A 14,669-nucleotide genomic window follows, 5' to 3' on the forward strand; every position below is an offset into this window, starting at 1 on the left:
CACTTCTCATCACCCCGTCTTCTGTTTCTCTGAATCTTCCTGGTCTGCCTGCTGACCTGATGCCAGAGCCAGCTCACAGGCCCAACTACCTGGTTCAAGGGGTTCTGGGTGGTGATCCTGGGGATGATCTGGTCCAAGTGCCTACTAATGAAGGCTTCCGGATCGATCTTCATCCTGGCGAGAAGTGCTGGCCAGAGGCCAGACTGCACAGCCACTGAAGGGAAGGGGAGCTCTTTGAGGCCTACTGCCCGCCTGCTCTTCCGACAGAGTCCCTGCCCTACCCGCCCACCCAGGCCACAGACCTAAGGATGGGTGGTGAGAGATGATCAGCATCTCCTGTGCCAGCTGTTCCATGCCGGTGATGCCACCCTCCAGCCCTGGCACCCCGGAGATGACACAGAGAGCCTCCTGCAGGACCCGCGGGGGCACGTAGGCCTTGCCCGCCTCAGTCACCTCCCCAGTGTCGGTCACCAGAGCCTCGAAGGGCAGCACCTGTGGGGAGACAACGAATGAGCCCCAATGATCAGAGTCCCGTGCCGGCCTAGCCCTCGGGAGATGAAGACGCCAGGAACGTAGCTGTCTGTCATTCAGTAGATTCTCTGGGCCCCCTGCTGGCGTGGAGACCAAGGCCCAGAGCCCTGCGCTGGGATCCACAGGCTGTGAGATAGGCCTGGAAGGAAACACCTAGGGTCCTGAGCCTCAAAGAGCCCAGAGTGGGTAAAAAGGCAACAGAATCCGATCCAGGGGGAATGAACCTGAGACTGCAAGTCTGTCACCAGCCCACATCCCTTAAGCCGGCTCAGGGAGGGAGGGAAGCAGTGAACGGGACACAGAGAGCACTGAAATCAGGAGCCAGGTCCCCGTCCTGCCGCCACCCGCTGAAGGGAGACGCTGAGCAAGTCATGTCAGCTGCCAGAACCATGAACAACTCCCATAAAACAAGCATAGTAAGCCTGTCAGCCTTTTAAAGGCATTATGAAAAACGGACAGAGAGAAGGGTAGAAAAATGTTTTAAAAATTATAAAGTGCTTTAAAAATGAAGTGTTTTTCCATTACTCAGGAATAAAAAGGTTGACTTATGTGTCATAAGACACGGGAAGAAAGAAAGGCATCTGCAAAGGAATGGTGTGAAACAAGGTGGTCCCTGAGCTGTGGGGCAGGGCAGGAGACCTTGGCATCACACGGAGCCCACGTGAGTGAGGACAGCCAGGGAGCACCCCAGGTGAGATCCCACAGCGCAGGCAGGGGCAGCTCGGGGGTCTGTGAGCCCCAGTTCTGGGGCCCGGAAGAGGCCCTGACCTTGTGAGAACTGAGGACGGTCTTCAGCTCCTCCAGCAGTCCGTAAGCCAGCTTGAAGCCCCCGAGAGAGGACAGCAGCTTCCGGGCCGTCTGCTGGGCCTGCCTGCGCACGTGCCAGGGGCGGCTCAGGAGCACGGCCGCCAGGGCCCGGTGGTACTGCCTGCAGCAGAGGGACAGGGCGCGCTGGGGATGGCCGGGCGCGGCTCTCTGCAGCCAGCCTCCCGCCCCTCACACACAGCTGAGGCTCGGGCTCCTGCCAGGGAACGGGGTCATCTGGCCCGAGGGGGAGGGTGAACGAGCCCCACGTACTGAACTTTGTTGCCTGTGAGTCGGTGCGGATGGTCAAGAAACAGTCTCTCTGTCAGGTGCAGCACGGTACACAGGGCTGGCGAGGGGAGAGAAACAGTGCAAGTGTTTTTAAAATAGAGAATACATCTGCGGCTGAACTGCCCTGAACGGGCCCGATCTCGTCTACAACAGAGGAAACGGGGACTTCCCTGGTGGTCCAGAGGCTGAGACTCCGCGTTCCCAATACAGGGGGCCCAGGTTCCATCCCTGGTCAGGGAACTAGATCCCACATGCCGCAACTAAGGCCCAGAGCAGCCAAATACACAAAGAAATTAATAGAGAAAATATCCAGAAAGAACTGGAAAAGTTGGAAATCAAAATGTAAGCGTAAAATCACAGTTTCACTTGAATTTTCTTTTTTTTAAACTTTTTACTTTATATTGAAGTATAGTTGATTAACAATGCTGTGTTAATTTCAGATGTACAGCCAAGTGACTCAGTTATACGTATATGTGTTATCTACTGAATTTGCTTTTCTGCTAAAAGCAAGTTATGCTTTTAGCATATACACACGTGTATCTTGGAACAAGCAAAAGTATACACTTTCTTTTAATTAAAACAGTGAGATCCTATGGTATAGCACACGGAACTATATTCAATACCCTGTGATAAACTATAGTGGAAAAGACTATGAAAAGGAACGTGTATATATATATATATAGCTGAATCATTCTGCTGTACAGTAAAAATTAACACACGAGTGTATTAATTCACTGTAAGTATATTCAACTATACTCCCATAATTTAATTTGTATGCAGTTCTAAAGAATAAGAGCACTTACTGATGTGAAATGATTTCCAAATCTAGAGAGCACAATGCATATAGCATGCATATTACCTTTTATATAAAAAGGAAGAGAACTAACACATAAGGATATTTATTGGTATAAAAATAAAATATCAACAATACACAGCAAGGGGATAAAACTGGCTCTCCATGGCTAGGGATACTGGGCAGATATCAAAGCAAAAGTGTAACTTTCAGTGTAGCCCCTCTTGGGGCTTTTATTTTTGTATTATGTGAATACATTTCCTGTTCAAAGACTAGCTAAATGTGTTTTAAACATCAGAAAGTGACTAACAGTTGTAGCTCATGAACAGAATGTTGTGATGTGCGAGTCAAAAGACTTTTCAAGTCACCAATTAGCCACAGATACTTCTAAGGCAACCTAGAATTTTAAACATACACTTAAAGATCCACAGTTCCTTTTCTGCCAAGATAGAAACCAGTAGTTTTTCTATCTCCCAGTGGGGGAGTCGAGCCAGCCACACTTCACTAGAGCTTCTCAGCTGTCTCTGAACATACGAAAACCTCTGAGACAGCACCAATTACCCAATCAGCTGTAATTATACCTAATATCACAGCTCTACAGCTATTAGTGCTCTGTCTCCACAAATCTCCCACTTCACTCCCACCTCCCCAGCCTTCCAGGCCCCACAGGAATAAATTCATTCTCAGGAAAGCTGAGCTGTTAGTCAGATCGCTCTGCTCCAGGTCTTTGCCGAGCTGACTGGTCAAAACAACAGGCAGTCCGGGAAGGGTCCTCTGTGAAGACCCACCAGAGAGACTCGGCCCTAAGTTCAACTTCGAGTAGGCAGGTAGTGACTCACCATCCTCTGAAGCCATGAGGAGGAATTTCTCGGAAGTGAAAACCTGCTTCTTCTCATCCAAAATGAGCTGCCAGAAACCACTCAGTTTGGCCTCTGCAAGAGACAAAAGGTCACTCCACCACACAGCCCACCGCCTCCCCCAGGGCTAGCCCCGCCACGCTGCAGCTGCCAGGGCTGGGTCCTCTGGAAGACCCGCCTCAGTGCAGCAGGCCAGGGTCCTCGCTCGGCAGGAAGGGGTCACTCCCAGGCTCACCGTCCTCCCACGCCAAGAACTAACTAGTTCTTCTGGTAGCATCACCCCTTATGGAAACCTCTGGTGCTTCTCCACTTCCTGCAGCAGCCCAGACGACTTGCCTCCCCCCTCGGATTCCCACCTGCTCCAGGTGCCAGGCTGAGCTCCTTAAAGTCCTCACATGGCACCTTCCCTTGTCCTTCCCTGGTCTGAACTCACACTGGGCCGTTCCCTTCCAGTCAGTGAAACTTCTTCTAGTCCTCAGGGCACTAGTTCAAACGCTCCATCCTTCAGGAAGCCTTTCCTGGCCCCCAACCCCAAAACTAAAAGCAACCCATCCTTCAAACCTGCTCTTATGCTATGTTTTGCCTTTAACAGCCGATAATGTTTGCATATCCCTTCTCCCATTACAGTAAAGGCAGCTTAAAATTTGCTGAAGCAGGGTCATGTTCATTTCTGCCTCCCCCCACGGAGAAGTAGCTGAGTGCCTTGGCATATACTCAGGTGTCAAGCAATAACATGTGAAGAGCTGAATCTTGTTTCTAACCACAGGAGTACGTCCAGCTACGTCCGCACAGAGCAGGAGTTAGACTAAACAAGCATGGAATACCCTGTAGCCCCAAAAACAGGAACGCTCTTTTTGTTGCACTGATATGGAACCTTTTCCCAGATGTGTTCAGTATATAAAATGCCACACTGTTGTTGTTTAGTTGATAAGTCGTGTCCAACTCTTTTGCAACTCCAGGGACTGTATCCTACCAGGCTCCTCTGCCCATGGGATTTCCCAGGCAGGAATACTGGAGTGGGTTGCCATTTCCTACCCTGGAGGATCTTCCCAACCCAGGGATCAAACCCGAGGTTCCTGCATTGGCAGGCGGACTCTTTACCACTGAGCCACCAGTGAAGCCCGTGTATAGTACGTTACCCAGCGTGTTTGGGCAATTTCACATTAGCCATCTCTGGACACGAAACTGGTACTGTCCTCCAAGGACAGAAACTGAGTGGCTGGAAGGCAGGCTGGCTAAACTCAGGGGACACTGTTCATGTTACACCTTAAAACTGTATAACCAATCAAAAACAAAGTCCCACTGAGCACCTGCAGGGATGAGCCTCAGGGTCACACTGAGCAGTGGGAGGGCAGCAGGGGGCGCTGTCACCGTCCTCCTCTGCTCTGTCGCCCCAGTGCTCAGGGACGGGAGCTTGCAGATAAAATCCATCCCGGCAGGTGCCAAGTGGCCCCGTGGCTGCCCAGGGGGTAAGTGGCCAAGCTGATGCAGCCAAATCCTGAACATTTGGCCCTCCTCCCAGGGACTCTGGAAGAGGCCCTTGTCTGCAGCCTCCTGGACACCGCTGGACTCTTACCAGCCTGCGAGTCGGCCATTGAGAGCTTCGTGAGCAGCAAGGCAGCGGCGACCCCTTCGGTGACAACGGGAACCTGAGTGCCTTGGGAGGCCGCCTTCTCCACTGTCTGGATGAGCAAGGGCAGCAAGTCCAGGGCCTGCAGCAGTGTGTCGCCTGTGGAGACAGGACCGGCGCCTGTCCATCACTCGGGGGCAGGGGCGGGGTGGTGGGGGGGAGCGGCAAGATTACCCGGGAAAGGACATTCACCCCTGTCTGAACCGGCTAATGATTACCTTTCAAATACCTCGAAGGAGTGGAATAGAATCTAGGGCTTAAATCAAACTCTACAACCTTACAGATAGAGCTAGAAGGGTCCTTACTAACCCAAGAGTCTGGCTATTCATTTGATGAATAAAGAAACAGAGGGGTGAAGTGAGTTGCCCATGGCCACACAGCTGGTTGGGCGAAGAGAACCAGGGCAAAACCTCAGGTCCACCAATTTCTTTCTGGGGCACTTCCCCCATACCAGACAACCTCCAGACCCAAACCCCCCAACCAGAACCAATCTGCTGACCTATGAACTAAAGTCTGTTTTTTCAAAAAAAGGTAAAAACCTACTAAAACCTGTAACTAAGCTCATAAATTACCAAAGTGGTATATCAGAATATTTCACACAAAGAAAGCATTTCATTTGGACAATGCCATGCTTTTGAATCCAAGAAATGTATATTTTAAAGGTTTATTTTATGTTTGCTTTTAAAGTCTGGAGCAGAACTAGAACTAGCTCCAGCTAGAGACGAGGTTAAACCAAGACTTGGCTACTTAGAACTCAATCTAAAGTCAACTTTGAGCTTTGCACAGTGGCAGTATCGTAGCCAACGAGGTTTATCCAAGGCGTGATTATTGCTAATTGAAAAAATAAATAAATAAATAAAGTCAACTTTGATCAGTGCAGCAAAACTGCAAAGTGATACAGACTTTGTCTGCAAAGCTCGGACACAGAACAGAAGGGGGTCACCTTTTTAGAGGGCACTTTGGAATCTCCCAGACATTTCTTTAGACAAAATTGTCATCCATTTAAACCATGAGTGAAACACAAGCCCATCTGAGAGGTGGAAATCAGCGCTGGAGATTTTCTCCTTGGGGATCAAGCTCCTACCCAGGTTTGCTGTGTCCCCTCACTGCACGTGGAAAGGAGGCAAGTGCCCAGATGACACGCTTGTCAGCCCTGGCGCAACGGCAGGGCTAGTTTCTCACAGGTCCAGGGTGCAGATTATACATTTACACCTCATACATCAGTCTATCAGAATCATATCTTCATGATTTCAGAAAACAGAGTGACAGGTTCTAGCTATGGGTCCTCTCTGAATAAACTTTGTACTCTGAAGGTCTGATAAGGGGGAGAAGTCAAAATCAAACGGGGCTCTGATTCTAGGCTTTGTGGATGACTAAGCTGGATGCTCCCATGGACTCAGGAAGAAACAATATAAAAAAGGCTGGACCGAGAGGGCAGGCCCAGAGCCATGTCGACGCCCTGAAGACTGTGTCTCCTCTGCGGGGAGCCTCTCACCTCGAAAGCAGACCAACATGCACTGCAGGTAGGCGTGCCTCACGGCAGAGGTGGAGGTTTTAAGGCTGAAGGCTTTCTTGAACCATTCGGTGAGCTTCTTGGGTACTTCCGTGGTGAAGCGGTGACACCAGAGAGCCAAGACAGAGACAGCGTGCACCAAGGTGCCTTCATGAACTAGGGGAGGAAGTTGGAGCCGGTCAGCCAGACATCTTACACCCACGTCACATCACCGCGAGCCGCATGCAAAAGCAAGCCAGGTAAAGGGAGAGGAAGCAGTGAGGCTTCAGGGAGGGGAAGCAGGGCCTTCAGAAGGGGTCACCACAGGCTCCAACCGCGAAAACCGGGCTCAAACACGGCGCCCAGCTGCAGCCTCACCGTGCTGCCCAGAATTACCTTCTTGCTGGAGGAACGGGATGAAGAGCTCAGCCACGGTCCCGCTCAGGACTTGACTAGAAGGCCCCGACACCACGTGATGACTGACACTTCCGATCCCTGGAAGACGGGGGTTCCCTGCTCAGCCCCTGGTCAGCACAGAATTGCCAACGCACCATCTTCCTGTTGCTGCCCCCTCCCGAGCGGCCACGCCTCTCCTCTGGCCATCACTGACCCTCCCTCAAACTCCCATCAGACGTCCTGCCTTTTACAGAAGCCAGGCTGGGACGTCCAAGACTGTCAGGATCCAACAGATTCGCCACACCTGATGGTCAGGGTGACCCTCATCTACAACCACACTTCCTGACACCCGAAGAGAAATTCTATACCTGAGAGAACGCTCATCTTCTGGGCTACAATAGTTAGCTTCCCCTCCGAGCCTAAGAGGAGAGAGAGCAAAGATTCAGAATTCCCATCTGCCACCTTTCCCAAGGGGGTGAACAAAGTAGTCATGTGTGTGACATCAAGACACACTGGGGGACTTCACTGGTGGTCCAGTGGTTAAGACGCCATGCTCCCAGTGCCGAGGGCCTGACTTCCATCCCTGGGTGGGGAACTAGATCCCACAGGCCAAGTGGTGCAGCCAAAAAAGGAAAAAAGAGAGAAAGAAAGATAGTTTCTGATTCTAAAAGTAGAGCCTCTTTATCATGAAGTTGGGTTTAAAACCACACTAATTGGGTTTTTCTTTTTTCTGACTAAAGAAGTAAATGGAGAAGGCAATGGCAACCCACTCTAGTACTCTTGCCTAGAAAATCCCATGGACGGAGGAGCCTAGTAGGCTGCGGTCCATGGGGTCACTAAGAGTCGGGCAAGAATGAGCGACTTCACTTTCACTTTTCACTTTCATGCATTGGAGAAGGAAATGGCAACCCACTTCAGTGTTCTTGCCTGGAGAATCCCAGGGACGGGGAAGCCTGGTGGGCTGCTGTCTATTGGGTCGCACAGTTGGACACAACTGAAGCGACTTAGCAGCAGCAGCAGCAGCAAAGAAGTAAATATGTTCTTGCAGAAAATGTGACGAACAGAAAAAAATTTTTTTTTAATCTAAAAACCACCCATCTAAGAATATTACTTATATTTTGGTGTATTTTTCTCTATTTTTTATAACCTATGTGCACAAAAACATCTATACTTAAATCTGAGCTCACCCCCATCCACACCACTCTGCCTGTGCTTCTACTCACATTCCTGACACAAGAAGACTCAGAGCACTGAGCTCCCAGCAGGCCCCAGCGCCTAGGGAGTGCCAGAGCCCGCACCTCAGCCATCCCCATGCCCGGAAAGGCGAGCCCACCTCCGAGGATAGCGAACAGGTGCCTGGCCAGGGCTTCCATCGCCGAGGAGTCACTGCACTGGCGGGCCAGGTTCCGCAGCGCCAGCACGGCTTCATCCATCAAGCGAGGGCTGTTGGACTTCAGCTGACCTGGACACAGAGAGCCGCTGCTCAGAGCTGAGTAGCCAGGCTCTCGTCTGTCTTCCTGGCTCCCAACTCATCCATCCTGGCTCTGCGTTCTCATGATCAAGGATCTCAGAAAAGAAACTCCGCGCCTGTAGTTTATTTCTAAACGGGGCTGTCTCGTGCCCCTTCTTCTACAACTGGGACAAATGCAACCAAAAACCCAAGGTGTCATTCCAGGGGTGGGAGAGGGGTCGGGACACTCACCAGCCAGTCCTTTCCCAATGTCCAGGGCATACTGGCTGAGATCCAGAGTCACGGATGCCAGCAGACTGGAGATAGCTGAGGGGGACAGAAAGCACACACCATGCTGACCTCGGAGGGAAGTTGCCCGTTTCTGCCAGGCTCCCCAGCCAATGCTCAGGCCCGCTATCTAGCCACATGGAACACGACCACTTTTCACCTCTATATGGTCACACCTTTATCCCTCTGCTCTGCTGTAAAGCTGTACACTGCCCCATCCCTACAGCAAAATCTGTGCCCCCAACACTCCACCTATACCTCTTACCAAGATAAAAAGGGACAGAGACTCAACTCTCATATCCTAGGGTTTCAAATACCACCGGCACCAAGGTCAACCTGTCTAGAGCAGAGGTTCTTAACCTGGTTTCCAGAAGGTTCTCAGACCTCTAAAAATGTATGTATGCAGCATTTTCAACGGATACACTTTGCACACTCTTTCAACAAGAGGGCCCATTACTTTCAACATACTCTCGAAAGGGTCCCTAAGTCTCCCTCTCGAGGGGCCCAACGAGGTACACAGTGAATACAGCCTCCCCCCACACCCCCCATAAACACTGCCTGTTGCCAAGCAGCTGCGATCTGGCTCACTGGGTGATGTCATCTCCCTCCCACTGTCCTGGCTGGCAGCAACCTACTTTCAATGACATTCTCTGGACTCCTCAGTAAGGACTTCTGTATGGTGGGCAGGACCAGATCCTTAAACTCCGAGTGGGACACGTACCGGAGCAAAGGGGCACAGTTATCCTGCCAAGAGAAAGGGGTCAGGCACCCTGCCCTTGTGGGAACAGACTAAGAATAAAGCATGGCTCCGAATCACAGAATTTAAAAGGGCATTCAGCTGGACGGACGAGGAAGGGCCACCGCTCACTCACCAACAGATACTTCTGAGGCTTCACTTTGCTCATCAGGATGTTCTTCACGTAAAAGTCCAGCAGGGCACTCTGGGGAAGAGAGACCTGTCGGACCCTGGTGCTCTGAGGTCCCTCTTGTGCGAGCACTTGTGAACAGTACCAATCAGGGCCCCATATGACATGGAGTCAAGCATGGAAATGCCAGTGTCCATGCCACTGCCCAATGAAAAGCCCTCCACAGCTTTCCATGGCTCCTGGGATCAAGTCCAGGCCCCTGGCGTGGCTCACAGGCCTGCCGGCTCCTCTCTCACCCGGGCAGCCACGTACCGCCCACGTCCCAGCCCACACACTGCTCTCTCTGCCCCAGATGCCCTTCCTTGCCTCTTGGCCTTGTTAACATCTCTTCACCCTTTAAGTTCCTTCCTTAGAGATGTGTTGCCTGACCCACAGCCTGAGACAGGTCCCTGCCACAGAGTATCACAGCCTCTCGTGTGGTCCCTTTTGTAGCGTGTTTCACAGAGATGACAAGATGCCGCTCTGCCTAACAGTGGGCTCCTCAGACTCAGCCCCGCCCGGGCAGGGATCACGGCCCCCTCGCTCACTGCTGCACCCCCAACACCTGGCACAGAGGTTGGCATAAGGCAGCTGCTCAGGGGTGAGTGACTCAGTGACAGCAAGAACAGGCAAATCAGCATCCCAGTAACTGCGGCAGGGCCCACCCCCAGTGAGAACCAGAGAGGAAACGTTCCCGCTCCTCACACATCACTGCGAAAGGCCGGGCTCTCGGGAGAGAAAACCAGCCAACTTCAGATGGGGCCAGTGGCTGGGGCCACTGGGGGAAAACGCACGCCCCGCCCAGCGCCCGCTTGCCTTGTGCTGGTTGGCCACGTCCATCTCCTTGTGGCTCGTGCAGAACTGCACCAGCAGCCCTAGCATGCCCGCGTAGCTCTGGTTGGGCTCCAGGCTGAGAATGGCTGACAAGTACTGCTCCACCAGCCCGGGGTTCTGAGGAGGAACGGGGAGGGCAGGGGTATCAGATGGCAGGGGGAGTGTGTGGAGGAAGCAGTGCCTGCCGCCCACCGCAGCCTCCGGTCACCTCTCTCCACAGCTTGGTGAGCTTCTTCACGGCACTGTCCACGGCGTGCTTGTGGGAGCCACCCAGCACCTCCAGCAGGAGCAGGCACTGCACCTCCACCTGCGGGGACAGGGTGCTCGGGTCCGGACGGAAACGGGAGCAGGGGACCCGTGGCCCTCACGGCCTGCCCAAGGCCTCCACCAGGCCCGCCAGCCGGAACCTGAGGCCATCTCTGCCAGGCCTCTCCCACCCGACTCCAGCCAGCCCCTCTTCCCTCCACCCCCCAGACCCCCAACTCAGCCCCTGTCCCAGAATTACATCTGTTCACTCAAGCACTTCTTAAGTATCTGCTGAACACCAACTATGAGTCAGACAATGAAAACACCAGGAGAATAAGACAGATATGGTCCTTGCTTTCATGTACCTCACACTCCAGAGGGAGAAAGAGATACTAAACAAATAAACACACAAATGAATACATAATTACAGCAAGGGAAGCGCCATGTGGAAAAAGGGTAAGCATTCTGTTGCAGGTACTTCTTCATCTGCCTTGACTATTTCCCCATTAATTCCCAGGCAGTGAGCGCTGATGAAACGGCAGGCATTAGGCTAGGCACTGTGGCTCGAGAAGTCAAGACCAACAGGCTGATCCTGCCTGCGGGAGCTCACTGTCCAATCCAGAGTGGAGCACAAACAGGTGCTCGGTTAACAAGCCTCACAGAGACCGTACGGGCCACAAGCACCTGAGGTCACTGGTGTGGACTGCCACCCTGAGAACGAGGGCAAGCGTAAGTCAGCCGAGTCCCATCTGCATGTGTACAAGGTGGGAGATGCCCAAGGTTACTCACGGCAACGCTTTTATGATGAGAGGCTATAAACACTGTACACGGCCATCAACAGGGGACTGGTTACATACTGTGGTACATCCACTCAAAGGGTTAGTAACAAGCGTAGAGAATGAGAAGCTCTTTATACAATACTCCAGAACAAATTCTACATCCGGTTAAAGAAAAAAACACAAGATGAGACAAAAAGTTTATATCTATGCCATGGACAGAGGAGCCTGGCAGGCTGCAGTCCATGGGGTTGCTAAGAGTCGGGCACAACTGAGCGACTTCACTTTCACTTTTCACTTTCATGCACTGGAGAAGGAAATGGCAACCCACGCCAGTGTTCTTGCCTGGAGAATCCCAGGGACGGGGGAGCCTGGTGGGCTGCCGTCTCTGGGGTCGCACAGAGTCGGACACGACTGAGGCGACTTAGCAGCAGCAGCAGCAGCATGCTATCATTTGCGTAAAAAAATCGACTTAATTATATACACAAGGAATATCTTTACCTACACAAGGAACTAGTTCTGGCGGGGGACCAAGATGCCTAGAGAAGGGGTGGGAAGGAAACTGGTATACATTCGACACTTGCTGAATATTGAACTTTAAAAAAAAATTTATTAAAATAGCTTTTTAAGCTTGCTGACATCTCATTAAGAACTGTACTGCTGTTCCTTCTTCCTGAATGCTCTAACCCTTCATCTGGGCATGGCTTCTTCTTTCACACCCTTCAGGTCTCTGCTCAAACGGCACCTCCTCCGGAGGCCTCCCTCCCACCACCAGCGTCGGCCCTCTCTCTATCCTCCTGCCTGCTTTTCTGCTATGCGGCTCTAAACCTTACCACCCAGGTGTGGACCTATTTGCGTCCAGCCTCTCCCCAGGACTGAAAGCTATGAGAAAGCAAGGTCCTCTTCCTTGTCCGCTGCTTCAGCCTCAGCTTCGCACCCCAGCACACGGGGGCCCTCAACAAATACCTCAGCAACTGAATGAACTGCCACCCGTGTGTACAGTCAACATCAGCAACGAGCAAAGGAAAAGCTCTTGATGCATCCTGTCCCATAAATACAACATGACAGGGTCGACCCCTCCAGCTCACTAACCCACAAGCACACTGACTTACCTCGGGTAATGGTTATGAGAAGTCATTGGAGATGCACCAATGAGGGGCCTGTGAGATAACCATCTTATAAGAAGACCTTTTGGTAACAATGGAACCTACACTCCGAAGGAGGGTTTGGAGTGTATCCACTACTTGTGAAGTCTCGGTGTTCTTATCCTCCTGTCAACTGCTGATGGCCAATCTACGGTCATCCCCAGGAGTGTGCTGCACAAGCTCCCGGGCTGAGGCCTCAACGCATCTTACAAGCTGGCTGTGTCCGGCAGCAGCGCTGAAGGTCTGCTAACGCCACGTGTCCACCTGCACAGCCCTCCCTAAGTTTCCACAGCCCTTTCACCTCTTCTGGGCCCATCTTCATGACAACTCTTTGATGTGGATGGGTGGGTGGTACTTGTTCCCATTTTCGCAGTAATGGGAAATGGACTCAGAAACTAAATGAAGTACTTGGCCAAATCTCAAGGCCAAGAATCAAATCCACACCAAGATCCTCAGACTCCTTTTTGTTAAAACTGTGATACCTTTCCTCTTGTCCTCCACTAAGCATATCAAGACATTCAAGAGAACCTCCCAATGTGGCCTGTGGGGCCATCTCTGGTTAGCAGACATGCTGGAAGGCGAGGAAGGGAAAATGGAAGGAGCAGGCATAGACCGGGGAGGAAAGGATTCAAGGATCAAAGCACATGGCAAGAATCCCACTCCATTAGCCAGTTCAGCACTGAAATCCAAACACAAGGAAAGGAATGCTTAGTCAGAAAAAACGGAATGATTTACACTGTTCTCTGGTTTCCTAGTTTTGCGGCTGTCTTCCCTACTCTGGCCTGTCATGAAGGCAGGGACCGCATCTCTCTTGCTCATCCCTGTGTTTCAGGTCCCAGGGTCTAGCCCACACCCAATCCAGGAAAGCTCACAGATATCTGTTGAGTAGATGAACGTTATGCTGCCCTCATGCCCATCCACCAAAGTCACACACCTCAGGGTAACTCAAAGCGCCGGTCACCCGGCCCTGAGGAGAACACTGACCAGAGAAGGTGCTTAAACACACCCCAACTCTGTGCAGGGAGCCGACTCCAAAGACACGGGGACCTACCAGTTTGTTCCAGATGTCTCCTTGCCGCTTGGCTCTCGAGGGAAAGACGATGCGCACCAGTAGGCCAGTCCAGGACAGGGCCAGCAAGGCAGCCGAGCCGCTGCTCTTACTGGGAAGGGAGGGGAGCGGAGGGGAGAGGTCAAAGCAGCGGCCTCCACCTGATGACAAGGGCTTCCCGCAGGGCCCTGCCTGGCACATAGGACTCTCTGCTGACCTACATGCAACTGGACGGAACCACACACTGGTTCTCCACAAACCACCTGTGACAACTCAGGACAAGGAGTGCCGAGCCCCTGCCTCTCAGCACTCACAACTATAACATCTGAAGGATGGTTTCCCACCTTTAGGGCAGGGAGGACGGGTTGGGAGGGGAAGCATTTGGTTTCTCCTTAAAATGGCCTTGCTGCCCCTAGTTTCCCAACCCTGTTCCCCAGGAAAGCAGTCTCTCTGCTGGGCCTGACATCCTGGCTTCTCTCTCCATCTCTCTCCATCCAGAAGGCAGACCACCAGCGCCCCCCCAGGGCTGCACAGGGCAAAGGGGCGGGCGTGGCCACCCCGGCTGGTCTGCATGGGCTCCCCCCGAGGACTCCAGAGCCTCAGGCGCCACCAGCTTCCCCTCTTACCTGGGGACACCCGCTTTGGAGCCGATGCCCGAGGACTGCAGAGAGTGCAGAAGGTTCTTGGCAGTGGCTTCAGGCTGGGCCTCAGCCAGCTGCTGGATGGCTGCCTGCAGGGCCCGGCGTGAGGCTGCATCCCTGGGGGAGGGGCAAAGGCCAAGGTGAACACGTGGACCCAGGGCAGGGGGTGGGCGGGGGGCTTCGGCCAAGCCCCGTCTTTCCAGGAAAACAACATTGCACTGTATTTCAGCACATCACAGATGAGGCAATTTGGAAGTAACTGGATAAATCTACCTCATCCCAGAGTTCTAGAAGCACCTAACAAAGGGCAAGGAGCCTTAAGGCTGTACGGGCACCACCTACATTTATAGAACACTTACTACAGGGCTCAGATGAGCCCTGGTGCCTTTACATGCACCAGTGAGAGCGCACAGAGCGAGCGAGAACTTCACACGAACCACCACGGAGGCACGATCCCTAGTCCCCAGAGGAGGAAACTGGGGCACACAGAGCTTCCGTAACTTGCTCAGGACACAGGCAGTCTGGCTCCAAAGCCTGGGCTC

At 52.5% G+C, this 14,669-nt stretch overlaps 1 protein-coding gene and 1 pseudogene across 2 annotated transcripts in view; one reads left to right on the forward strand and one right to left on the reverse strand.

Moving 5' to 3' along the window:
- The window catches only part of GCN1 (GCN1 activator of EIF2AK4), a 55,127-nt gene that overhangs the window by 32,401 nt on the left and 8,057 nt on the right, over positions 1–14,669 (reverse strand). For both annotated transcript variants that reach the window (XR_011561291.1, XM_019977433.2), the window contains exons 4-20: positions 14,113–14,244; positions 13,490–13,598; positions 10,480–10,578; positions 10,254–10,388; positions 9,405–9,473; positions 9,168–9,276; positions 8,497–8,571; positions 8,128–8,256; positions 7,163–7,213; positions 6,795–6,893; positions 6,402–6,575; positions 4,853–5,005; positions 3,259–3,351; positions 1,609–1,684; positions 1,300–1,459; positions 303–492; positions 90–214 (exon numbers count right to left, since the gene is read on the reverse strand). Coding sequence is in view for 1 of the 2 variants with exons in the window: in XM_019977433.2 (XP_019832992.2) it covers positions 90–214; positions 303–492; positions 1,300–1,459; positions 1,609–1,684; positions 3,259–3,351; positions 4,853–5,005; positions 6,402–6,575; positions 6,795–6,893; positions 7,163–7,213; positions 8,128–8,256; positions 8,497–8,571; positions 9,168–9,276; positions 9,405–9,473; positions 10,254–10,388; positions 10,480–10,578; positions 13,490–13,598; positions 14,113–14,244 (1,978 nt within the window). In the remaining variant the exon portion in view is untranslated. The remainder of the gene's footprint in view (positions 1–89; positions 215–302; positions 493–1,299; positions 1,460–1,608; positions 1,685–3,258; positions 3,352–4,852; positions 5,006–6,401; positions 6,576–6,794; positions 6,894–7,162; positions 7,214–8,127; positions 8,257–8,496; positions 8,572–9,167; positions 9,277–9,404; positions 9,474–10,253; positions 10,389–10,479; positions 10,579–13,489; positions 13,599–14,112; positions 14,245–14,669) is intronic.
- Positions 5,681–5,763, forward strand: LOC139176879 (U4 spliceosomal RNA; annotated as a pseudogene).

This window comes from Bos indicus, chromosome 17 (assembly GCF_029378745.1).
Source record: "Bos indicus isolate NIAB-ARS_2022 breed Sahiwal x Tharparkar chromosome 17, NIAB-ARS_B.indTharparkar_mat_pri_1.0, whole genome shotgun sequence".
Classification (NCBI taxonomy): domain Eukaryota; kingdom Metazoa; phylum Chordata; class Mammalia; order Artiodactyla; family Bovidae; genus Bos; species Bos indicus.